The following is a 25,783-nucleotide window of genomic DNA, read 5'->3' as shown; positions in this document are numbered from 1 at the left end:
TTGCAGAGATGTAATGCTGCGCGAGCACGTGAGGGGCGGTGCTAAAGGACGGGGCGGGGCTTAGGGGCGGGGCTCGGTGACGGGAGAAGCGTTGGGGAAGGGGGCGGGGCTAGTTCATTTAAATAAATAAATATATTTATTTTTACTGAGGGGAATTTAACTGAGAAAAGAGGAAAGGAAAGTTGCGTTATTATTATACGACTAATTACGTACTAAGGATTTTTATGGGTGCTGGAGCAAGACTTTAGGAGAGCCACGTTCAAATCCCCATTCGCTACCTGTCCTACCTCACAGGGCTGTTGTGAGGACAGAACGGGGGGAGGGGTAGGAGACCCTTGCCAGCTGCCACCTGAGCTTCCTGGACTCTCCTGGGCAAGGCAGGCCACCTAATACAGTCTGAAATGGTGCAGCCATATATTTTCCACCTCAGAACAATACAGAAGATCAAGAGCGTGTGTAGTGAATTTGCTAACTACATTTTACTGCTCTTTTACAAGTAGCCAGAAATCTAAATCTGAACCACTTGCTACCAAGGGTGTAGGATGCTTGGCCAATGATTGGTATTCTAGACTGCCAAGTCTAGCAACTCCAAAGCCACAGAGTTGTATGGATTCTAAAAATATATTTAGCCATAGCAACACCCCTTCCTTTCAATGCCCATCTAGAAATACACACCCATAACACTGGTGCATGGAAACCTAATTGCCATGTGACATTTAAGCTGCAAACTGTCTATCCAGTTTATTTTTAGACCCTTCCGCACAAATTGCAAGGTATAAAAGTGCCATATTCAAGCTGCAGTCCTGCACAGAATTACCTGGAAGTAAGTGCAGTGGAACATAGGACAGAACAACACATTAGCAAACAGGAAGGAGAGGCACTCACACAGGACGATCAGTAAAAGGGGTACTCAACCTGTCCTGCACCTACTAATTTTTCCTCAGACATGCTCCTCTCTCCAAAGTTATTCTTGTCCACCCCATTCCAGCTCAAGTCACTTTCAGAGCCAGGCTTTGGAAAGTACCATGGGGGAAAACCCTTGCTCAGTAGCAGAAGACAGGTGTTAGTAGCTGAATACCCACGGGTCAGTTCTTGGCATTTTCATTTTTTAATCTAGTAGCAAGTGATATGTCCTCTGCTAAAGGCCCTAAGTATTGTTGCTACTTAGGCTGTGTACACACATTTTATTCTAGAATCTATGGAGGCTGGTTCAGCATACACACCTTTGAAGCACATTTCCCTGCACAAAGAATTCTAGGCACTATAGTCTACCTCTCAGAGCTGCAATTCACAGCAACCCTTAACAAACTACAGTGCCCATAATTATTTGAGGGTGTGCTTCAAAGGTGCTTTAAAGGTGCGATGTATATGCAGCCTGAGTACTTGATTTTTCTACGTAGTCCACACACAATCTATGTTTGTGATTTTTTGTTTTTCTATTGCATTGTTTTTGCTCCTGAAAATCACATATTGACTAACTGGCTTCATTCCAAAATAAAATCTCATTTTGGATTGCTTCTGCACTACCCTGCAAGGTGTCTAGAACTTGTGGACATCCAATAAAGCTGAATGTTGGAAGATTCAGGACAGAGGAAAGAAAGTTCTTCATGCAGTGCATAGTAAAACTATGGACCTTGCTCTCTCAGAAGGCAGTGATGGCCACCAACTTAGATGACTTTAAAAGAGGATTGGACAAATTCATGGAAGAGAGGGCTATTGGTGGCTACTATTCATGATGACTATGCTCCACCTCCACAGGTGTTTCCGAATGCCAGTTGCTGGGAACCACAGGAGAGGAGAGTTCTTGTGTGCTCAGATCCTGCTTGTCGATTTCCTGCAGGCATTTAGTTGGCCACTATGAGAACAGCATGCTGGACTAGATGGGTCTTTCGCCTGACCCCGCTTGCTGTTCTTATGTTCATTGGAGATTCCAAGAATCTTGGAATTCCACAGTACTAGTATTCTAAACTGTTACTAGGCATCAATGTCAACTTGCCTACCGTAGTGTTCTCCCTTCACATGACACTGTAGGCTGGTGGTCTCTTCCCAAAAGGCTTTCCAGAGGCATTTCTCTGAACGTCTTTGGCTACACAGAGAATCCACGGAGGCTTTGTCAACATGGACCACCAGAGGTTTTCTGGTAGAAGAGGTTCATCTTATGAAAGAAGGCCATCTATGCGACAAACATCATATGAAAGAGAGAGGTCATCTGACAGAAGTTGTTCAACTGCCAGAAGGAGATCATCTGCCAGAAGACGGTTGTCCGACATGAGAGCTTCATTTGACAGAAGAAGGTCATCCGCCAGAAGAGCATCTGTCAGACGACCGTCCTTCAGACGACCATCCATCAGACGACCATCCTTCAGACAACCATCCTTCAGAAGACCATCTCTCAGACGGCCGTCTGTCAGAAGACCATCTGTCAAATGGTCATCCATCAGAAGACCATCTGTCAAATGGTCATCCATCAGAAGACCATCTGTCAAAAAAAAATTGTCTTTCAAAAGTGCGACATATTTCCCACCAGGTAATCACGACACCAGAAATTGTTTAAGGTTCTTCTAAACATCTGTATACACAAAGCGCACTTAAAACAACTGACCTCCCACAAAGAAATGTGGGAACTGTAGTTTGTTAAGTATGCTGGGCAATTTAGTTAAACATAGTTCCCAATATTCTTTGGGGGGAGCCATGTGCTTTAAATGTAAGGTGTGTATACATTCTGCTCTCATTAATGCCAGCAGTTCTTTGATGGGAACCGTTGAGATTGTCCCTGTGACACTGAGATGGCGCTGGACTGTGACCACATTGTCCTATACAGTACTCTTGGCTCCATGAATTATGGGTTTGCATCTCAACACAGGCCCTACCTGGGATCCTGTGTCCAGTTCTGGACACCATGGTTTAAGAAGGATATTGACAAGCTGCAAAATGTGCAGAGGAGGGCAACCAAGATGATTAAGGGTCTGGGATGGGTGAGGGAGTTGGGTATGTTTAGCCTGGAGAAAAGAAGTGATAGGAAAGCCATCTTCAAATATCCGTAGGGCTATCACATGGAAGGTGAAGTAAGCTTGTTTGCTGCTGCTCCAGAACCAATGTATTCAATGTATTCCAATGTATTCAAATCCAATGTATTCAAATCTACAAGATAGGAGATTCCAACTAAACATTAGGAATAACATTATGACAGTAAGAGCTGTGAGTCAATGGAATGGATAACCTTGGAGGTGGTGGACGCTCCTTCATTGGAGGTTTTTAAACAGTGGTTGGGTGGCCATCTGCCAGGGATTCTTTAGCTGTGACTCCAGCATTGCAGGTGGTTGAACTGGATAATCCATCCTTGGCATCCCTTCCAGCTCCGTAGTTCCATGAACACTCCTTGTTTTCTTTTCAGGATTCCTAAATGAACCTCACATATGTTGATAGACAGGTATCGTGGCCAGGACCCAAAGAACTGTGCAACTAATTCCAGTATGCCCAATGAGGCTTTTGGGGCTCACATTTCTCCAACAGCAGTCTCCAGTGCTTTCTGGGGAAAGTCTTTTGAAAGCTAGCATGTCTCACACAGTTCTTTGGGTCCTAACCCTTGGAAATAAATACATCTGGAATGAAATTGATTTGCTGTATAACTCTGAGCTTAAGTTTTGGGAGCTGGGTCTTGAAGCCCATTAAGCTGAGGAGAATTGTATGCTTGGAGCAGGTGCTCAGAGCAACCTTTGGTCCTTCAGGTGTTGCAGAGTAGAACTCTCATCCTCCCTGTCCCATTGGTCATGCTTGCTGGTACTGGTGCAAGCTGTGGTTCAGCAACATCTGGAGGGCCAAATGTTCTCCCGCACCTGGCTGAGAGGGTTAGGCCACATGAGCTTTGCAACATGTCCAAATTCTCTTTCTTAGCAGATGAAGAAGAAACCTCATCAACAGACTCTGATGATTATTACAGCTGGGACACAGGTGAGTGTGGCAAATTCAATACAGGCAAAATAAAGGATTTCTTCACACAGTGCAAGATTAATTGCTGGAATTCACTGTCACCAGATGTTGGGGTGCTCAATAGTTTTGATAGTTTAAAATGGGAATTAGACAAATTAATGGAGGATAGAGTTATCTGCACCTGTTAGGCAGGATGCTCAAAAGTAGTTGACCATAGGAACATTGGAAGCTGCCATATACTAAATCAGGCCAATGGTCCATCTATCGCAGTATTGTTAGCACTGATGGTTCTCATGGTTTCAGGGAGAAAATATTTCCTAGCCCTACCTGGAGATGCCAGGGACTGAAACAAAGATCTTCTGCGTGCAATACAGATGCTCCACCCCTGAGCACCCTATGTCATGGACTGGTTGGACGCAGAGGAATGGTGGGAGGAACCAACTGGGGAACCACCAAAGAAAGAAGTCTCAGAGGCTGGGGAGTGGTGATGGAACAACAATGAGTGGTCAGAGGGAGAAAAGGGAGAAGACTGCGAGGAGGTGATATTGAAAGCTGAACAGGCAACAGGGTTTAGTGAGCTGGGAGAGCCTGTGGCTGAGAGAAGTTCAGAGACAGTAGCTAAAGCAGAAGGGTGGAGGAGGGAGACCAAGATGCAGCGATTAGTCAGGTTGGTGAAGAGTCATGGGTATCTCCCCTTTCTGTTGCAACCAGCTCCCCTCCCCTCCCCTCCACCCCCATTTCCCATAATCAGAAGAGGGTTGAAACAGGTGGAGCAGCGATAGGCTGCATGCAAACACAGTGTCTGATTGCTTGGGGAAAAGCCCTGGGGAGGAGGGGTTTTAGATGACTGTGGGGATGCAGAGACTTTCAGTATCAGCCACTGATTCATGGGGTAAGGCCTACTGGAGATGAACTGCTGTTTATTTGGCCTGCCACTCAGCCAAGAGTTAACTCCAAATTTGAACAGTGTGATTTACTGCTGGCTCACTTTTTGACACCCTAGCACTGGATACCAGTTTCTAGTGGGTTGGGGGAGGTTGTTGCTAGCATGCCCCCTCCCTGTAAGCTTCCCAAATGTAGGGCTGCCATATTTCAAAAAGTGAAAATCCAGACACAAAAGTTGTTGAGCTTTATTAATGAAATTTGCCTAAATCCACACTTCTGACATGGATTGCCATACATTCAGATTTCCCCGGACATTTAAGCAATTTCCACCCAGATGCTGTTTACAAGGGCTGAATACTGGCTATGTCTGGGAAATTCCAAAAAGTATGACAGCCCTACCAAAGGCATCTGTTTGAGCATTGTGGAAAACTGGAGACTGGACTCAGTGGATCTTCCGTCTGATCCAACAGGGATTTTGTTCTTGGGTGTCACCATATTCAAAGAGCTACTGCAGTGACTAGAGGCTCTGCCAGGCAACCAGTTTATTCAGCGTTCATTATGATTTGCTTGCATGAAACTTATACAGTGGTTAGACCAGGCTTCCTCAACCCCAGCCCTCCAGGTGTTTTGAGACTACAATTCCCATCATCCCTGACCACTGGTCCTGCTAGCTAGGGATCATGGGAGTTGTAGGCCAAAAACATTTGGAGGGCCGAGGTTGAGGAAGCCTGGGTTAGACTATGGACCCCTCCAGAATGATGGGGGGGGGGGTTGGTGGGAGGAGAGTTGGGAGCACATTCTGCAACATGTCATTGATTAAATACTAGTCATTTAATCAATGACATGTTGCATTGCTCAGGGTTTTACACTGGACCACCTATCCATCGGGACCTGTGGATAGCAAGTTGGAAAGCACGTCATCGTGCAAGTAGATAAAGAAGTATCACTCTGGCAGGAAGGTAAACGGCATTTCCATGCGCTGCTCTGGTTCGCCAGGAGCGGCTTAGTCATGCTGGCCACATGACCCGGAAGCTGTACGCCGGCTCCCTTGGCCAGTAAAGCGAGATGAGCGCTGCAACCCCAGTCGTCCATGACTGGACCTAATGGTCAGGGGTCCCTTTACCTTACATTACCTATCCACCATTCGTGTTTTATTAGTTTAATGTTTCCCCGGGGTTACCACTTGGAGGGGCACATATGAACCAAAGTGCAACAAAAGCTGGGGGGGGGGACACCCCCACTCCAGAACATTTTTGGTATGAAAAGTCACAGGACTTCAGCAAGAAGCTAGGGGGCATGCACTAACAAAGCAGTATGTCCGCCCAGAAGCTTTTGCAGGCACAAACAATAGTGGATTGCTTTCTTTCTCATTTAGATGAAGATACCAGTTCAGATATGAGTGGATCTGAACATACTTTAAGTGCCACTGTGAAGACAAATATCCAAATGGGAGAGCAGGGATTAGGCTTAATCCTCATTCAGAATGGGCCCTACATCCAGATCTCAAGCCTGGTCGAGAAAAGTGCAGCAGTAAGAGATGGGAAACTCCAACCAGGTAAGCAGGTGGAAACAACCTCAAACCTGGGGGGTGCATGGCTGGTATGTAGTAGGAACAGAAAGAGCTTTTACAGAAGCAGAGGAAAACCTCTCTCTTGGAACTCCCTCTCTTCCACTGCTTGTTGCATTAGACCCAAATTAGCCGTAAGCATTAATTTCAACAAGTCTATACTGAGTGGGACCAGCACCACACATCAATGAGATGTAGGCAGTGTTTTATTTTATTAAAAAGAAAAAATGGTGACGGTACTCACCATGATGTTGTTACACTTAATATGGTGGGGGTGGGAGATGCTGGTACTGAGTACCATTGAGTACCTCCAGGGGGCAGGCACTGGATGTAGGAACTACCAGGTTAAACAAGCCAAGAGTGCATTCTGCAAACAACTTCCCCCAAACTAATAGCTTTCTTTTCCTTCCAGGTGACATCCTGATTAAAATTGGGCATGCTAATGTCCTAGGGTGGACACTACGAGAGCTAAGGCAGCTTCTGCACACCACTCTCATTGGGACCGTTCTGCAGATCCAAGTTTACAGGGAATTTATGAAATTACCAGTCCGATGGGAAACTGCCATTGACAGCATACCTGAAAGAAAGGGAGCCAAGCTAGAACAGTAAGAAACCATACATTTCTAGTTCACTATTTGGGTAAAGGTCATGAGAGTGCTGGGAGGCGGGGGAGGGTTGGAAATCTAATGGTAACATTATTTGACCATGTCAACTTCCTGAAATGTGTTGTATCTCAGTGGAAGTGCGTACACTTTGCATGAAGAAAACTCCAGGCTTAATCCCTGGGCTCTCTCTTCCAAGGGGTATAAAACCCCATCAGAAACTCTGAAGAGCCACTGCCTGTCAATGTTGAGAAGGAAGGGATGGGGAACCTCGGGCCTTGGGAACAAATGTGGCCCTTCAGGCTTCTCTATCTGGCCCTTCAGGCTCTTCCCAGACCACCCGAGCACTGGTTGTGCTTCACATCCTAAATCTTTTTGCATGGCTGGCAGGTGCTCTTGGACTCTGCTAATACCTCTTGCTTGCCTGGACGGAGGATCGAGAAGGGTATGTGCACAGAGAACCTAGACAACTATGTGAAGGTGGAATCTGCATGTGTTGCTCCACCCATTTATGGAATGCTCTCCCCAGGGAGGCTCACCTGGTACCTTCATTATATATTTTAGGTGCCAGGCAAAAAACATTCCTTTTCAACCAGGCCTTTGGCTGATTAATATCCCACAGCCTTTTAAATGTGTATGTGGGAAGGGGGGTATTGTTTTGCTGTTTTGATTTACTTATTTACTTGTAAATCCTGTTTTCACCCTTAATTTTATACCCTGAGATCTTATGATGAAGGGCGGTAGTAATAATAAATAATAAATAAATAAATAATAGCAGCAGCAGCACCTCAAGCCCTGCTCCATCAGTAGCATGCAGCCCGCAGGTGTTCGGTTGCCCATAAGGGAAGGTGGTCATCTGGCTGAAAAAAGGTCCCAACCCCCACTTTGGAACAGCTAAAAATGAGCCAGTAGTTAAATGATGTAAGGGAAGCAGCAGCATTGCTCCCTTGCTCAGTTGTGAAAGTTTCATCTGGTAATTAGCAAAAGAAATTGGAAAACACATACTACACAATGGAGTGATGTTGTGTAAAAATTAATATTCAGGCACATGAAGTTATTCTATAAATTGGGATAACTCGGTTCAATAAAATGAACAGAGTCCCCAGTAGCATTTAGCAGAAGCTTCTTGTTCTTGCTCTTCCTCCTCCTAATTCCAAGACTTGAGGAAATAAGGGATAGAAGAATGGGGTGTCCTAACCCAAGCTGTTAGGATGAGAAAGAGGGGCCAGTGGTCATAGGAGCTACCGGAAGGATGAGCTGTAGTGTTTCATCTGATGGCTGTCACCAATGCAAGTCTTCTTTGCAACCACCCACACCCTATAAAATTAACCAGTAAAGAGGTCTCTTTGACATCAAAATCCACCTAAGCACTGTTTGCAGACCTTGAAGTAGCAGAGCACTAGCTTTTCCCAAGCACATAATTTATATTTAATAGGCTGCTCTAACCTAGTGACTTAATGCATACAATTATTATACACAATTTCCCCATCTCCAAGGAGCTTGTAATGTTATGTTACAAAAGAGGTGGAGGAAACACAGCATGGAAGCCAGAAGTGCAGGGAGTAGAGGGTCAGCTGCTTTATTTTAAAAATACAGGAGGGTGTTGATAGTAGGCTATGTTGATTGGTAATATGATAGCAATAATCTAGGCCAAACAGGAAACGTATAGCAACAGGGGAAGCTGACATATACTGAGGCATGCCTCTGGTCTATCTATACAAAAGGTGGGGAACCTTTTCTGGCCAGTGGGATAAAGCCTTATCTCCCAACCCCCCAGCAGGCCATCCAATCAACTGACATCACAATGACATCAGGTAATGCTGCACTTTGAAGCCCCAATTGTTGGGACTTCAAAGTGCATCACAGGGGTTATCTGAAAGCTCTTTTGCAAGCAGACCCCCAGAAGAGGGAAGAGGTTTCCAATGAAACTATTGTTTAATTGAACCTGGGACTGTTCAGCTTGCAAAGCTATGTTCTGTCACTGAATTGCAACCCCTTCCCGAGTTACTAAATGCCACAAGTGGCCAAAGCACTTCTTTTAAGATCTGCCCTCTATGAATCAAATAGAAGCAATCCTTACAACATTACTGCTTTCCAAGGCTCTCTGCATTGTCTACATTTTAGGATGTCAACTTACACCAGTGAAGAAGCTTGGTCGAGCAGCGAAGACTCTGAAGATTATGATTGCGGCTGTCATGTTAGTGACGACGAGGAGCTTATTGGTGGGGGCCATGTCGTCAGCTTCGGTAGTGATGAGATCTATACTACAACCGAAGTCACTGAGGTTCCTGTTAACAGAACTGTACATGCCGATGCTTTTCCTAATGTCAAAGCTGTACCATCACTTTCTTTTGAAACTTCTAAGCAACCCAAGTGGATCTCTAAAGACTGGCACATCTTTGAAAGGAAAACCTACACATTTACCGTGGGCTCAGATATTGGTAATGATATTATCATTCATAAAGATTTTGAAGATGAAAGTGATGCTGACATTTCAAGTTTGTATTTAACGTCCTCGTCGCCATATTGGACTATGCTAAAAGGTGTTGCGCCGCCATCGTTGTCATCTTCCTCCTCTACTGTGTCGGATGCATTTTGGCTTGAAAACTTTTCTCAAGAAGTTGAATGAGGCAACTAGATCCAGTTTTGCACCGCCAGGAACTGGGTTTCTGAAACTGGATCCAGTTATAAGCTGGATTTTCACTCATACAACCCCTCCGCCAACTGATGGGTTTCATCTGTTTGGCAAGCAGGAAACTTGGGTGTTTGAAAGAAGCGATGATCCCTCTTTCGAGGGAGGGAGAGAATAATCTCAACAGTGGAGAAATAACTACAGTCAATTTTCATACAGACATGTCTCTGGAAGTCTAGCAGCCAAGCTATATAGCACAACTGCAAGAACAGAACTTGGCCATCTTCTGCTTGTGAAGGTAAGAAACAGTTTGAATTATGCCAGACTCAAAATTAATCTAACCCTTGCCACTTTTTAGCTGAACCATTAGCAAACGTTAGGGAATTCTGTTCTTAGGATTTTACTGCAACACACACAACCCACACACATTTGGAAACTCATTATCTGTATGCAGGAATGGGTTCCCTGCACCCCACAATTCTGGTCCGTGTAGCCTGATGGTATGACATGCACCAAACAATGTACAATCCTCAAGCTTGTCAAGGGCCCCTTGGATTATCGTAACAACCAAAGTTTCCCCAGTGGTGCCAAATTGATCCACGCCTACTTTATATCTGACCCTCCTTTAATTACTTATATCCTACCTTTTAAAGGGGGGGGGGAAACCACCCCAGTCCCACTTTTTAACGCTTTATACAGTTCAATAAATTTGGTGTCAACACTATGGAAGAATTTGGAATGTTGTGAATCCCCTCCATCACCACAAAGGGAGGGATTATATTTTGTACATATACACCCCATTTCAACTAGCTCTTTGTGTTCCTAAAGCAGGTTAAGTGTGCACAATTAATTAAGCACACTTACATACCCCATTGTTTTAAAATGCTTTAAGCATTTGAACTTTAGAAGAATTAAAGGCATTCAACAATTCTCTTGAGATTTTGACTCTCACAAGGCCATCCAATGAACCCATTGGCTGTGGTGAGGTTTTAACCTGGGCTTCCTCAATCAGTTCACCAGCCACAAGACCAAACTGGCTCAGAACAAAAAAGCAGATACTCAGGGTTGTGCTCAACTTACACAATTCCATATTAAGCACCAGATGCTGCTATAAGAGCAACAGAAAATGCTTTAAGTGCATAACAATACAGAAGACACAAAGATACTGAGAATCCTGTTAAGAGGATGAGCTCTGCACTTTATTTGGTATAAGTGTACTGAAAGTAACCTACAGCGCCAAAGCATTAGGAACTCATAAATAATACAGGACGATAATGACAGTCAACACAACTGTCTTAGAACAGAGTCCATTTTGAGGCTGTGCCTCGTGTTCAACTTCTTACAACTCATCCACAAAAGGGGTGTTTGCCAAATCCCCACTAGCTGCCATTGACTTCTTCCCACTAACAAACTTCTTTGCGGCCTGAAAAATAAAGCAGAAAGATAGCAGAGGACAAAATGTTAGGTGATTGAGGCATCATCCGCTTTGGAATCAGCAAACAGAATCACTGTATTTGAAGAGTGGCTATTTTTGAGCTTTAAAGGAACTGCTGAATTAGAATTTGGCTTGCAGTGGGTGTAGGAAGAGCCATTTGTGGAGCAGAAAGCCAGTGTTGGCATTCATTTAATATATTTGTATTCTGCATTATACCAAATCTAGGTCTCTGTGGCAGCTGGCAAAGGACAAAATTGAGAAGCAAACCCAGACACAGAGGACTACAAACACCCCAAACGCAAAGGGTAACACCAGCCAAGTGCCATTGGAAGTGTGGGGGGAAGGAAACATTTAGGGTCAACACTTCACAGATACAGCTCTGATGGGCATTCCAGAGACTGGGAGTCACCGGAGCAAAGTCCTGTCTCTCAGAATTAGGGTTATGAGGACTGCTGGCCAACTCAAGAAGCAGGTCATCTATTTTGTCAGTGCTACAGAAAACAGGAAGAGGGGAAACCATTCTAAATACAAAGCTGCTGATTATGTTGTAATCTACAGGCACCTTACTTACATTCACAATGTCAGCAGTGGCCACAGAATCAATCTTTTCGGCCGCAGCACTTGGTGATGTGTATACCCCAGATGCCAGGGCCTGAGAGCCAATTTCATCAAGCAAGCCTTCTGAAGACTCCACAGACATCAAGTAAGCCGCCTTCAGCTGGTTTCTGTCAAGAATATTGAGGAAAATGAGCACAACAGCCTGCTTAGGAATCTGTAAATATGATGGCAGACAATCAGCAGGAAAAGGATAACGTGGAGTGCATTTATAGACATTCTTACTTGCATCTGCAATGCACTTTGTAATTCTGACATAGTTACAGGATGCCTATTACTTTAAAACGGTCATCTGTGAGACTGTGGAAATCACAAGGCAGGCATGAGAGAAAATCCAGCTTCATGGGAGGAAAAACAACCCTCAGTTAAATAGGCCGAAAAAGTGTTGTAATCATGTATTTTATGAAATCATGTAAAATCTAACAATTTATTAGATTTCCATAGTTTAAGAGTAAAGTAGATTTTCTATACATTTTAGTGTTCTGTTTCTGCTTTTTTTAAAAAAAGTAGTCCAATAATGTATATTTTACATAAGAAACAGCCATTTGCCAATTCAGAGTATTTGTTCACCTTATCAATATTGCTTACTCTGACTAGCAGCTGGCAGTTCTAGAATCTTAGGCTGCCCAAACCTTTTAACTGGGTGGAAAGCAGGGTTTGAACCTGGGATCTTCTGCATGCAAAGCATGTGCTCAACAACTGAGCTACGCTGCCTTCCCTGAATGCCTCAACCCTATCCCATTTGTCCTAGATGAGAGGCACGTTTCTTATTTAGACATAAAAACGAGAGCTCTTACTTTACTTAAAAATACAACTGTACATCAACAATTCCCAAATATCAGGAATGTGTGCCGGGGCAGAAAGAGGGATGTGTATAATATACGATTTTGGGCTGTGAACAGGTCACACAAATAGCTCTGGTAAGCTAACTTACTTGGCTCTTGTGACTTCTGCATCAGTGACTCCACCCTGGGCAATTGCCTTCACTTGGTTCAAAGCAGCTTTGATTACCTTGATTCAAAAACATAAAAATATGTTGCTGCCGGCTACAAAAGTCAGAATTCAACCCCTGCCCCCACTTTATTTACATATACCTAGAACTTTTATTAGCCAGAGCTGTCCCTTGGGGTGTGTAGGGCTGAGGAAGGATCACTCTGTGTGGTCCTCACATTATTTGTATACAGGGATAATCTGAGCTAGATCAGGCCTTCTGCATCTGCAATGTGCACTGGGGGGGGGGGGGGAGAATATCCAATTGGAGTGAATGCAAGTCCCATCCCCTGAGCAAGCTGCAGGGGCATGGATGGGTGGGTTGAAAGTGGGTGGGTGAGAAAGAATAGCAGGCCTCTGGGGCTTCTTTCCACCTGCTACTAGATCCCTTTCTTTTAACTGGAGATGCCAAGGACTGAATTTGGGTTCTTCCACTATGGTCTTTTCCAGAGCCAGATTACTTCGTTTGCCCACTTACAATCATATGAATTAAGGATATTTTTTAAAAGAAGCTAATCTACAAGATGTTTCATAAAGATATCTATCATAAAGTACATCTATCCCTCTGACCATAGCAACTTAAGGACACATTTTCTACTTTCAGCACATCCTTCCTGAAAGCAAAACACCCCTTGCAGTGTCAGGAATACACACATTTGTCATAAAACCCTACCAATTGTTAAATAAATCCTTATCATAACTTGCAGACTGAACGTGCTTCCAATTAACTTGGTCTGAGAAAACCAACTGGTGACTTACCTCCCCAGCAGCTGAAGCCTGGGATACAGTGTAAACGCCAAAGAGTCCGGAATCAGAGTAATTCACATTAAATGCAGCTGCCTGCGAAAAAAATTTGATTTCAGTTAGCATATTCCAACAAGCTCTTTTCTTCATGCGGAAATATTTTTGGCATTTTAAAGTAGTCCATGTTTAGACAGGCTAAAATTCAAAATAGGAAACAGAGTTAGGAAATAGGCCTAGGAAATAGGGTTATCATTAGTTTATTATTGATTGTTCATATTTTAGTTAATGTATGTAATTGTGCATAAATTTAAAACAATCAGAAGCCATAATCTCAAATGAAAAATTCTCCTTGTATGAGAGAAGTGGGAAATGCCACTTCTTAGAGGGCATTTGCCATATGTATCTTTTGTAATTATTTGTACAGTAGTATCTTGGTTCTCAAACTTAATCCATTCCAGGAGTCTGTTTGACTCCACAAACTGTTTGAAAACCAAGGTGTGGCTTCCAACTGGCTGCCGGAGCTTCCTGCACTCAAGCAGAAGCCGCGCCGGACGTTTGGCTTCCAAAAAACATTTGCAAACGGGAACACTTACTTCCGGGTTTGCAGTGTTTGGGAGCTGATTTGTTCGGGAGCCAAGCCGTTCCGAGTACCAAGGTACCACTGTGCTGCAAATTTACTTGTATTACTTAAGAAAATAAATCCATAGGTTCATTTAATCAAAGATACTTTATAAAATTGCACTGAACACTGCAGCTCTGGTAGAAATATTTGACAAAAACCATTAGGAGCTTCTATCACATGACCCCTTATAGAAATTCCATTCATTCCAAAGGGACGTCTGCCACACGTCTGTTGTCATCGTTGCTGATAATAACTTAAATAATTTATATACCACTTATATACTAAAATTACTTCTAACTGGGTTTAACAACTATACAATCAAGTATGAAATCCTTGATTAAAAAAACACACAATTACAATTCCATTGGGACATTAAATCAACCCTTAATTAAAATTAAAAAGAAACAAGCAAGTTAAAAAGTATAATTAATCCAGTAAGAGAAGAAGTCCAAGTCCAAGAAAATGCTTGGCTAAACAGGTGTGTCTTCAGCAGTTGGCAGAATGCCAATACTGATGCAGCCTCTCGTATTTCAGTAGGAGTGGCATTCCACACCACCAGTGAAAAAGCCACCCCACCCCCATGTTACCACAAGCCAATAATTATCAGGCTGTGGCAAAACTAACCAGGTTCTATTAGTGGATTGTAGCATCCTTACAAGGCACTGGAGATAAAAAGAATGGTTTTCAGGTAACTGGGTCCAGAGTTATTTAGGACACTGTATCTAAGCAGCAGAGCCTTAAAACTGGCTTGGTGGCTACTAACCAGCCAGTGCATGCTTTTCCCAAATAATCATTTCCCAAAATATAAACGGGTACAGGTTTTATCCAGTGCTAGTCCTGCACAGAGTAGATCCATCCACTGAAATTACTGAACATAACTAACTTAGGTTCATTAATGTCAACAGTTCTACTCTGAGTAGGACTTACAATGGATACAACCCTACACTTCTCTGCTCTTTTTTTGCTCACATTAAAATCACAGGTGCAAGCCTACATACTTACATCAAAAGGTAGGGCAGTTGCCTTTGCAACACCTTGGATGAGCTTACTGGTAACACTACTTCCTCTCTTAATGAGAGGCCCTGCCCCAAGAACATGCTGAAGGACACTAAAGGCGTTTGCTTCTGCACTTCGTACAGCAGCTCCTTCAGCAACTACGGCAGCATGGACAAGGCTATGGCCGTTCAGCTCTCGGATTTCACCTTAGTGAGAGGCAAAAAGAGGCATTATATGCTCATCAAAGCATAACACATCAACAATCCCTGCAATGATAGCATTTTCTCTGTCAAATCGTCTACAGAGAAGCCTTCCCAAACCCACCATGAAACTGGTAGCGTTATCAAGCCACCTCCTAAGAAACTACAAAGTTCCCTAGAATGCAGTTTGAAAACTAACACAATCAAAACACAAATTCAGAGAGAAGCCAAAGTGACTTTCAGATAGGATGTTAATGCTGCTGCCACGAAGTATGCTAGAGGGGGAGCTTAGAATTTCAATAGATCTTCAAGGCCCAAGTCACCAACAGACACATTATGGCTACTGAATTATGAAACTGTATTTTCAAGGTGATCAAGTAGACAAGAAAATTCATTTTCTTCTGTACCCTGAAAAACTACAGCAGCCTTAGAATCTGGCACTTGCCCAGCAGGCAGCAGGTCAAAGTGCACAGGCCAAAATGGTGTGATGGCTAATGCTGGTCTTAAGAAAAGGGCAGCCTGGGTCCACATCTTGCTCAGCCAATGGAATCCACTGAAAGGTAAGTCACATGCTCTCACCCTGCAGGACTGTTGTGAGGAGAACTAGGAACAGCACTGTGGGATAACATCTGTTTTGCAGGGGGAAGGTCCCGGATTCATTTCCTGACATCTCCAGTTACATCAGCAAGCATCTGGAAAGGCATCTCCCTACTCAAGACTCTGGATGATCACTGCCAGCAAGAGCAGATGACAAAGGCCTGGATCAGCTTTTCCCAACTGTTTTGGACTACAATCCCCATCAGCCACAGCCAGTGCGGTTAATGACCAGGGATGATGGGAGTTTGGAGAGCACTAGATTGATTGGGGAAGGATGCCCTTGATGGCAAAATAGCCCCAGCCTGGCAGTTAGGAACACGGAGTCCTAGGAAGCTGCCTTATACCGAATCAGACCACTGGGTCCATCCAGCTTAGTATTGTCTACGCTGATGGAAGTAGATCTCCAGGGGTTCAGAAAAGGTTCTCTCCAGATGTTCTACCATTCATCCCCCAAAGAAAAGATGCTGCTTTGTGCTGAATAAGACTATTGAGCCATCTAGCTCAGTACTGTCTGCACTGACTGGCAGTGGCTCTCCAGTGTTTCATACAGGAAATTCCCAGCTGTACTTGGAGATACCGGGAATTGAACCTGTGACCTTCTGCATGCAAAGCAGATGTTCTAGCATTGAGCATTGGCCCCTATGTTCCTGTGAAGCATGTATGCCCCACCCTGAACATCTTGGAGGAGGGGTGTGATAAAAACGTAGCGAACTGTAATATGCCTATTGGGAACAGTAATCTACAAGCCATATAACATGTGCTGGAATTCTATGGTCTTTGTGAAAGGTTGTCCCTGGATGTGGAGTAAGGCAAGAATGCAGTGGCTGGGGCAGGGGTACAACAGGTTTGAAGGCTAGATGATGGCACAACAGCAAGATGTCAGAAGGTAGGATGGACATACCCCATCAATCTAATTCAGCAGCACTGCTACAGAATTATCAAGAAATACGCAGGTACCAAAAAAAGAGAGAGCACATTTACCTCCACGATACTTGGCCTTCTCACCAGCTGAGCCAGACCCGCTGCGGATGTTTAGGAAATGCTCTCCAATCTGCTTCAGGTCAGAATGGCTGACACCTGAAAGGCAGTGTTAGCATCAGACGAACAACCCAGAGGTTTGCGGCAAAGGGTGTTTTTGTCTTTTAAAAGACCACAGTACAGCCACAAGACAAAGATCTTGCCTTACATACCGAGCCCCACCAGAGCCATTCTGCCACTTGTGAAGTTGTTCTGTACGAACTGGTGCAGCTGTGATGAAAAGGAGGATGTGCGTGTTAGTATTTCTGCCACATAACTAAAATAAGAACTTAAGAGTCCTTCTGAATCACACCAAAAGGTCTATCGAGTCAAGCAGCCTGCTTTTACAGTGGCCAACCAGATACTTCCGAGAAGCTCATAAGCAAGACATGGGAATCATAGAATTGTAGAGCTGGAACTGACCCCGAGGATCATCTAATCCAACCCCCTGCACTGCAGGAATATGCAGCTGTCCCATAGGGGATCGAACCTACAACCTTTGCATTATCAGCAACAAGCTCTAACCAACTGAGCTACCCAGGGCCATTTTAAAAAAATTACCTTATATAAGTTGTTTTCCTGGACTATAACTGTGCTTCGCTTCCAAAAAAGCACATGGAGGAGCCTTAGTATTTGAGGCATTTCAAAACAGAACTGGTTTAAGTGACACCAGTTTTAAACATCTTCACAAATATTTTGATTAAGTGCAACGGCTTGTGGAAACAAGTGATAAAATGCAACATGATGCTTTATAACTGCAATCCCCAATGAATTCACTGGGGCTTCTCAGTTGGCATGCATAGGATTACACTGTTGAAAAGTCAACCAAAACAAAGTAAGGGAAAATGTCCAGGTAGGATCAATACACTCAGATAGGGGAGGAAAGTCTTCTCCAAACCAGTACAGTGGAACCTTGTGTTATGTATCGTCCTCCTTGCGAACACTGGGGGTTATGAGCTCCGCTAACCTGGAAGTAGATGCTCCCGGTTGTGAACCTTGCCCTAGGATGCAAGTGGAAGTCGCACAGTAGCAGCAGTGGGAGGCGCCATTAGCAAAAGTACACCTCGGGTTATGAACTGTTTCGGCTTAAGAATGGACCTCCAGAACGAATTAAGTTCGTAACCAGAGGTACCACTGTACTCAAAAAAGATGGCACCTTCCTTACAAATAAAAACTTTCAGGGTAAATTTAAGCTGTTCTTTTACTACTGCTTCTGTGAAGAGAGACATCTCCAGAACCCAAAGTTGCATTCAAGCAGGCAAAGGATGGCTTGCATAAACCAGGATCAAACCCTGGTTTTCACTTATGGTTTGCTGAGCAAGTATAAATCATAGGACAGGGAACCTCTGGCCCTTCAGATGTTGCCAGACTACAACTCCCATCATCCCTAACCATAAGCTGTGCTGACTGGGGCTGATGAGAATTGGAAGCAAAACAGCAGCAGGAGGGCAGGGAAGAGACGAACGTTGCAATTAAGTTGATGTCTTTAGTGCCAAGTTTATCTTCATCTACAATAATTGAGTATAAAAGTGCTGTTTAAACTCTTACTTGTTCCGAAGTAATCTTCCCAATAACATAATCTGGACAGTACAAGGAGTTGGCAAGGGCATTCCGATAAGCCGCTGCATGCAGGTTTTCAAGAACACCTATGCATAAGACAATGGAAGGTTTGTTTACTTATTGTAGGGAATCATTTGTACCCAAGCTGTGCTCTGCAGAAATGTGTTTTTCATTGATTGTATGGAGCTTCCCCTTCAATACTAAGGGGAAGCCCCTGTTCATGCAGAATATGCAAATCAAATCCACCCTGGGGAAACAAACTGTCACTTAGCTCTGTCTAAACAATCTGCAAAACAGTTTGCTGGACCATGGATGTTGGGTAAGGATCGAAAAGATATTTTTAGGCATATCCAAGGTCCTAGTGTGGGTCCACTGAGTTTTAAATCACACATACCTTTGTTCCACTAAAAAGCAGCCCTACATTTGTTTATTATTATTTTTAAATGCTGCTCCTTAAATTCTGCTTGGCACAGAATAATGTTTTCCAACAAAGAACTCCACAGCCCCCTTTATCACTGCAAATGTCAGCAATAAAAGATTAAGGAATCATTAATTTAAAGCAGTATCAGTTGTTGAGGGCACACAAATTTAAGTTGGAGAAGTGACGTTTACAGACCTCTCTCGAGCACAATCCTGGAAAGACAACTGTGATATCCACCTATAGGCAGGGAGAAACTATTCCACTCAAAAGGATTGTTTCATACTTGTACATTCTTAAAAGAAATACACCTCGTAGCCCCCAGCAGACTAGGAACACTCACCAACTTGAGGGTTCTGAAAGGCAATTGCCTTGTCAATTCTTAAACGGGGATTGGCCTCAGCCACTTCCCAGTGCCTGAATTCTGGGGCCGTTGTGACATTTAATAAATACTCCAAAACGGTATCACTGAATAAAGGAAGAACAACATATATCAAGAAAGGATCAAACAACTGAGGCTCCAAAATATTAGAGAGAAGATCAAGGGCAAGCTGATGTTAAAATATAAAAATTTAAAGGTAAGTGGGTTAACATGAATTTCAATGGCATTCCTTCTGAGAATATAAGACCGGACTCAAAAGTTACCTAGTCTCTACATGGCACCTTAAGGAAAACACACACGGCTCCTGGACCAAAAAGCTTACAATCAATCAAAATACTGGCGGGGGGCAGGGGGAGAGACAGGGAGTTAGGTAACGAACAAGGGCAGAATTAATAGATGTGTTTTCTTCCTGACAATCCTTTTAGGAACAGACCCACAGAAAAACATGTGCCATGTTATTTATAGCTCAGAATAAAGTCAAACTGTGCATTTCAAGGGCAGGAACAAAAATTATTTATGCAATGATGTTCTGTTGCATTATCAATGGGAATGCTTACAGAATGCGTTGAAAACTGATTTGCTACACATCTAGAGGCTTACATATAGTCACGCAGGCATTCAACGGAATAAACCATGTTCTCTCTGGTAGATGTCACACTAAAAAAAGAAAAAGTACATTTTTCAAAAGTTGATATGAGGTTACTGGTTCCTTCTGTTTACAATCCTATTGTGGGCTTGCTTACTATTAAATGTTTTGTTATTAATGTTTTCTGTCTTAAACCATAATACCCACATGCAGATTTAGTACACATGTATACTGCCTATTGTAAGAGTCCCCTTGAATAGTTATCTTTCAACCATATAATAAACTACTAATTATGCAATGCTAACTCTTCTGACTGAGAAACATAAAACAAGACATAAGAGTTGTATCTGATCAAGTTCTACTCAGAGTAGACTCAATGAAATTAATGAACGCGAGTTACCCATGTTGATTAATTTCAATGGGCTTACTCCAAGTAGGGTCAGCACCGGATACAAGCCATGTGATTCTGATTCACAAGAGTTTGCAATAAGACTATATTAAATAAGGAGATAAAAGCCGCTGCTACTGCTGCCCCCTCCAGTTGCCGCCATGAGGACTCGCAGGCCACCACTGACTGTGCCGCCACCGCCAGGCCTTGCAGGTTGTCACCACTACTGCTGACACATACCACCACCATGGCCAGCTGCTTCTGCCTCCTAGCAGGTCTGCTGGCAGTCCCACATTATTTGTATTCACTGACTCATCGGCATACTTTGGATTGTCCTGAATATCACCATTTGGTAGGCAAGCCCAGAACCAAACGTCCTACTGGGATTCATTTTGGCTTGTCTGCTGATGAAACTGAGTGTGTGATGATTGATAAGATTGTCATTTATCTGTTTTAGGCCCCTAAGCAATAGCAGTTGCCTGGACATTGTCCTGTTCACCTCTATATAGTTCCTTCCTAATTTTAGACATTGTGGTAGACTGCAATGTTTAGCTGGTGATAACATTGCAGTGTTTAGCTGCTGATAACATTGCAGTGTTTAACTGGTGGTTTATTGCGATGTTGAAAACCAGATATCGCCTATCACCTGATAACTTAGCCCTCCAGGTATTTTTGGGACTACAATTCCCATCATCCCTGACCACTGGTCCTGTTAGCTAGGGGTGATGGGAGCTGTAGTCCCAAAACAGCTGGAGGGCCAAGTTTGGCCACCACTGGCCTAGCCCTTACACACATTGTGATTCACACGATATTGCCAGCTCAAATATTATGAAACAATTATCACAATGTGAACTTCAAAGCAGTTTTAGACAATATATCAATATATTGCCCAGCTCTACCTGCAACCCAGCTTCAGGTGCAGTAAAAGAGACGGAACACTGGAAGTTACCTTATACCATTGGTCTATTTAGCTCAGTATTGTTTACAAAGTCTGGCAAAATCTCCAAGATTTTTTACTAGACTTTTTCCAAGCCCTTCCTCAAGATGCCGGGAACTGAGCCAAAAACATTCTGCATGCAAAGCCTGCGCTGTCCCGCTGAGACACAGCCACTCCTGACTTCTCACTCTAAGCGAGAATCATGCCCCAAGCAAAGTCATATGTTTCTAGAGATCTGACTCCTTTCCCCTGGTTTATATGAGCATATATGAAAAATACAGGACTCTCTTTCACTGTCCTTACACTTCCTTTCTGCGCTGATATCATCACTGTTGAACCATGTGCTACGGTTCTACATACCAACATGCTTGAGGAAGCACATATAAAACAAAATAATTAAACTCCAGGATGAAACTGGGAGTCATTTTTGAAAGAACTATTGCAGGGGGAAGTGCAATTAAAATTGGATAGTGGAGAGATGTTTAAGTGAAGCCTGCCTTGAGATTAAAACATGAAAAATCACTTTTTAAAAACCCACCCACCCTTATTTTCAGTACTTCTGCCTTGGGCTATTCAAAGTCATCCAACTATGAACTGCCATAATCAGAGGAATCCCATTTCCATGTAATTATTCAAAACACAGTTGAGCATTAAACAATTACAAACCTTAGGCTACCACCAACAGCTTCAATACCACGGGTGATTTTGAAAGCAGAAGCTCCTTTTGTAGTCTGTAGAAAAACCAACATTACGCTTTCAACTGCAGGCATCAAAACAAAACTTCAGTCATATCTAGCCCATATCTTTTAACTTGGCCACTGGGTATTGTAACCAAATACACACAGCTAATGCTTGCATCACTAAACTGTTCAGGTATAATGAGTAAGCCAGAGCATGTTAAGTCAGTGTTATGCTGCAAGATAAACACCCTATGGAAATTCAGAAGGCTTATTATATACTTAATCCTTATGCTGGAACCAGACAAAACTGAAAGTAGCAAGGCTGCACCTCCTTTTCTCCCACCCGGATAACAGTGATAGAATGTGGTGGTTTTAGAACAGGATCAGACAAAATCATGGAGGATAAGGGTATCAACAGCTACTAGCCATGATGACTATGTTCAACCTTCATGGTTGCTGGGAATCACAAGTGAGGAGAGTGTTCTTGCATTCTGTTCTTGCTTGGAGGCTTTGAAGAGGCATCTGGCTGGCCACCATGACAAGATGCTAGAAGAGATGGCCAATGGCTTGATCCAGCAGGGCTCTCTGCAATTCATAACAGTTAGCGGTGCAGGACTAGGGCAAAGGAGCAGGCAAGCCAGCCTAGATCTTTGTGCTGCTGCACATGTCAGGTGTGAAGTGGGAGGTGGTGGCTGCTGCTAATCAGCTGGCCAGCCTCCACTTTGCTCAGGGGACCCAGGAGCAGCTGTGCTAGAGCATGTTAATAGCCTGCTAGTGCTCCAGCCAAAAGCCTCTCCATTAATCAAGGGAGGTCTTCCTCAAAGCCAGCTAAGCCTTTGGAATAATTAGAGACAAGGAGAATATGGAGAAGAGCGTCTGACACTTTTGTGCTTGCAGGTCCTTAGAAATATCTGCCAGCAGGGCCTCCTTAAGGGAAGAAATCATTTCTTTAGAAAATGAAGATGTTTACTTGGATACATTTGCAGGGTCTGCTGAGATTCAGAAAGGCTAATTTGCTGTTCCTTAACACAAGAAAGCAGTCTTGTTCTCCAATGGCCTCTGGTGGTCATGGAAAGTGGTGCAGCCCAAAACTTTCAAATAAACTGATGCTGCTCCAGCTGAGGAGGGAGTAACAGCAAAGGGACACAAGCAGCTGGTCCAAACTCTTGGCACCTTGCACTTTCAGGTGCAGAAGAGGCGGCAGAACTGCTGGTTCCCCAAGCCTTGTGCCAGTCGCTGGCATGGATCACTATGGCCACCTCCTTGACTTCTTGTGACACCATGCTGAGTGCCCAAGAGGGGCCCTGCGATAGAAGCGTTCAGGGCTGGAGGCAATGGACATTCAGTGATGGTAGAAGTATGCTTGAAGACAGCTCTGTCTTTGCCTGAAGATGTCATGGCAGCAGAGAAGAGGAAAGTAATATCAGAAAATGAGGAATGGTAAGGAGTTTTTTTTAGGGTGAGTGAGGAAAGGGCAGAAAAGGCTAGAGAAGGAGCAAAATAAAAAGAAAATAAGAGTAGACCAAAAGTCCTTCTAGTTCAGCATCCAGTTTCCTACAATGGACAACCAGAGTCTCATGAGAAACAAAAAATCAAGGCATGAGTGCAGCACCCCTCTTTTTGTTGTTCAGAGACATTCTGATTCTAGGAGGCAGTACACAGGGATGAAGATCAACAGCCATTGATAGCCTTATCCTCAATGAATTTGTCCACTTGCCTTTTAAAGCCAACTAACTGAAAAGCCTGGCTGGATTAGTAAGGCCCACTTAGTCCAGCATCCTGTTCTTACAGGGCCAACCTCTGTGACACCTACAAGTATGATCAGTGCAGAAGGGACAACAAATGGCCCATAAAGCAGAAGTGATAGGAGAGGATATACATTTGATTGGGTGGAGGCAGGGGAAAAAAAGAGGGATATCTGAGAGAGCGCAATATAATGATACTCAAAAGCACTGCCTGGGCAAATGGCAACCCATCATGTAGATGCTACACACAGGACAGCCTGAGAATTGTTTTACTTGAATTTGTATTGACACCATTTTTTTCTCCTATGAAAATAACAAAAAGTATTCTCCTCTGTGGTTTTTAACACAGTAGCACAAACGTTTGTTTTTCCAGAATTTCAAAAGTACTCCACTCACCTCCCCACCCTTTCCAGTCTCCCAATTTCACTTTTAGGATATCAACACTAAATAAGCTGAATATAACACTTTGCTTCCTTAATCTAAAGTCAAAGAAGTTGAAGAAGAAACCCACCAGGTTAGATGCAAGGCGGAGCAGGTGTGCAGTTCCCAAATTGGTGGTGGTCTCATATCTGCTGCCTGCTTTGATGAAGACACCAATCCTTGAAACTGGAGAATAATTTTCCAGAGAAGCAATCATCAAGCCATTTGGTAGTTTTGCAATCTGCATTTATAAGAGGACACATCAGTCTACGTGAAATCACATTGCTCCGCTATGTGCTGCTCTAATTAGCATAAATATCAAAATGCAAAATAACTTCCTCTTCAGACTAACCTCAAGATCCTGGGGGTGCAGCAGTACTTTTGATCGCTCTGCTCCTCCAGGGGCTTCAACTTTAGGCGCAGTCTTGAGAGAATAAAAGCTCCTCTAATAAGAGAGAACAAACAATGGTAAGCTAGATCCATACACATTTCAACCAATTAAATTTGAAAGATAAGCAATGTGGTGTAGTGGTTAGCGTGTTGGACTATGACCTATGAGACCAGGGTTCAAACTCATCCACGACGTTCACTGGGTGACCTTTGGCCTAACACTGCCTCTCACCCTAAACTACCTCACAGGATTGTTGTGAGAATAAAACTGGGTAAGAAAAATATGTATGGCTCCTTGAGGTCCCTGGAGAATATATGTAGTATGTTATAAATAAACAACTGGCACAAAGTAAACATGCCAGGAACAAGCATGTCCATGTTCCAAGTCTATGGATATCAAGCAGGCATTCACTAAAAACATTGTTTAGAGTTAGACCGCTGAGCCTCTTGGACTTGCTGGTCAGAAGGTCAGCAGGTCAAATCTGCACAATGGGGTGAGCTCCTATTGCTCTGACCCAGAAACCTGTCTGTGGACAAACGGAGGCTCCTTCGACCCGAAAAGTGAGTTGGGCGCCGCAACCCATAGTCGCCTTTGACTGGACTTAACCGTCCGGGGGTCCTTTACCTTTTTACTTAAGACAACCCTACCCTGATGCTTAGTTAGAAACGCTGATGTGAATTTTAATCTGCTTTTAGCTTCTTGTTCTTGCAATTTCTCCTGAATTTTCTGGTTTCCTCTTTTTGGGATGTGTTGCCGTTGTTTGCAATAAGCGATGCGTAATTTTTTTTTACGAAATAAATAAACAGCTTAGCCGTTCTCCCTGGAGACTAATTTGTGGCCGGGGGTGTTTCCGTGCGGGGATTTCTTTCCTTCGTTTCCAACGGTCATTTCTCCCCCTGCCGGAGCGAATAGCATTCTGTCCTGCGTACGTCTAAAGGGGAAACGCCGACTGACCGCTTCAGATGGTGCTGGGGCTCGAGGGGCAGGCCGACCTCGGGACCTTCAGCCTCCCCGCAAAAGAGGGGTCTGCCACCACCCTCTTCTCTCCCCCAAGCGGCTGCTGAGAAGCAGCAGCGGCGCCCGGAGATGGATGAGGCGCCGGCCTTCCCTTTCCCCTCCTTCCCCGGTCGAAGGCCCGAGTCAAGGTCGCTCCCGGGCAGCGGGAGTCGCGCTTCCTCCATCGGGCCTTCCCCGGCCCAGGCGCCTGTCTTGCTCCGGAATCCCGCCCCTTCACCGCCGCCGCCTCTGGAGCGCTGCTACTCACCGAGAGGCACCGCGCCGCCGCCGGAATGGGCTTCATGGTCTCTGACCGCCACAGAGCCCTCCGGAGCCTCCCCGGGGAAGAAGAAATCCAAGATGGCCGCCCAGGAAGCGGAAGGCTCTTCCGGCCCACGCCGCGCGGCCACTCTTTCCGCGCCGCCCGAACCATAGAGAAAGCGGAGCC

General features: G+C 44.1%; 2 protein-coding genes across 3 annotated transcripts; one reads left to right on the top strand and one right to left on the bottom strand.

The window, feature by feature from the left end:
• The first annotated feature begins 113 nt into the window (after window positions 1–113).
• PDZD9 (PDZ domain containing 9) lies at window positions 114–11,616 on the top strand. 2 transcript variants are annotated; one of them, XM_079953903.1, is made up of 6 exons: window positions 114–2,527; window positions 3,898–3,951; window positions 6,191–6,370; window positions 6,795–6,987; window positions 9,109–9,914; window positions 11,277–11,616. In XM_079953903.1, exons 1-5 carry the CDS (start codon window positions 2,119–2,121, stop codon window positions 9,611–9,613), a joined length of 1,341 nt encoding a protein of 446 aa, XP_079810029.1. In that variant the 5' UTR covers window positions 114–2,118; the 3' UTR covers window positions 9,614–9,914; window positions 11,277–11,616. The 2 variants fall into 2 exon arrangements, with proteins under 2 accessions (XP_079810029.1, XP_079810028.1); XM_079953902.1 differs by having other exon boundaries at window positions 115–2,527; window positions 3,895–3,951.
• UQCRC2 (ubiquinol-cytochrome c reductase core protein 2) lies at window positions 10,794–25,783 on the bottom strand. Its single transcript, XM_079953876.1, has 14 exons — window positions 25,604–25,783; window positions 24,301–24,393; window positions 24,040–24,189; window positions 21,770–21,834; window positions 19,793–19,849; window positions 19,154–19,278; window positions 18,381–18,478; window positions 17,006–17,063; window positions 16,797–16,892; window positions 15,025–15,224; window positions 13,416–13,496; window positions 12,601–12,677; window positions 11,623–11,776; window positions 10,794–11,039 (listed from the first exon to the last, which is right to left on the bottom strand). The coding sequence occupies exons 1-14, from the start codon at window positions 25,766–25,768 to the stop codon at window positions 10,956–10,958; spliced, it is 1,503 nt and encodes a 500-aa protein (XP_079810002.1). The 5' UTR covers window positions 25,769–25,783; the 3' UTR covers window positions 10,794–10,955.

Source organism: Podarcis cretensis (genome assembly GCF_951804945.1).
Source record: "Podarcis cretensis genome assembly, chromosome: 14".
Lineage (NCBI taxonomy): Eukaryota > Metazoa > Chordata > Lepidosauria > Squamata > Lacertidae > Podarcis > Podarcis cretensis.
Note: the sequence above shows the minus strand (reverse complement) of the source record. Positions and strands in the feature narration are given on the sequence as shown.

What these genes read in the sequence shown, in the direction of transcription:
- UQCRC2 (XM_079953876.1), bottom strand. Translation starts at nt 25,768, where the DNA reads ATGGTTCGGGCGGCGCGGAAAGAGTGGCCGCGCGGCGTGGGCCGGAAG. An exon ending in GAATGCCTGCGTGACTATAT is followed by an intron (nt 19,279 to 19,792) that starts GTAAGCCTCTAG and finishes TCCTTTATTCAG; the next exon opens with TGATACCGTTTTGGAGTATT. An exon ending in GGAAGATTACTTCGGAACAA is followed by an intron (nt 17,064 to 18,380) that starts GTAAGAGTTTAA and finishes TTTTCATCACAG; the next exon opens with CTGCACCAGTTCGTACAGAA.
- PDZD9 (XM_079953902.1), top strand. Translation starts at nt 2,119, where the DNA reads ATGGACCACCAGAGGTTTTCTGGTAGAAGAGGTTCATCTTATGAAAGA. An exon ending in TGCGACATATTTCCCACCAG is followed by an intron (nt 2,528 to 3,894) that starts GTAATCACGACA and finishes TCTCTTTCTTAG; the next exon opens with CAGATGAAGAAGAAACCTCA. An exon ending in AAGGGAGCCAAGCTAGAACA is followed by an intron (nt 6,988 to 9,108) that starts GTAAGAAACCAT and finishes TCTACATTTTAG; the next exon opens with GATGTCAACTTACACCAGTG.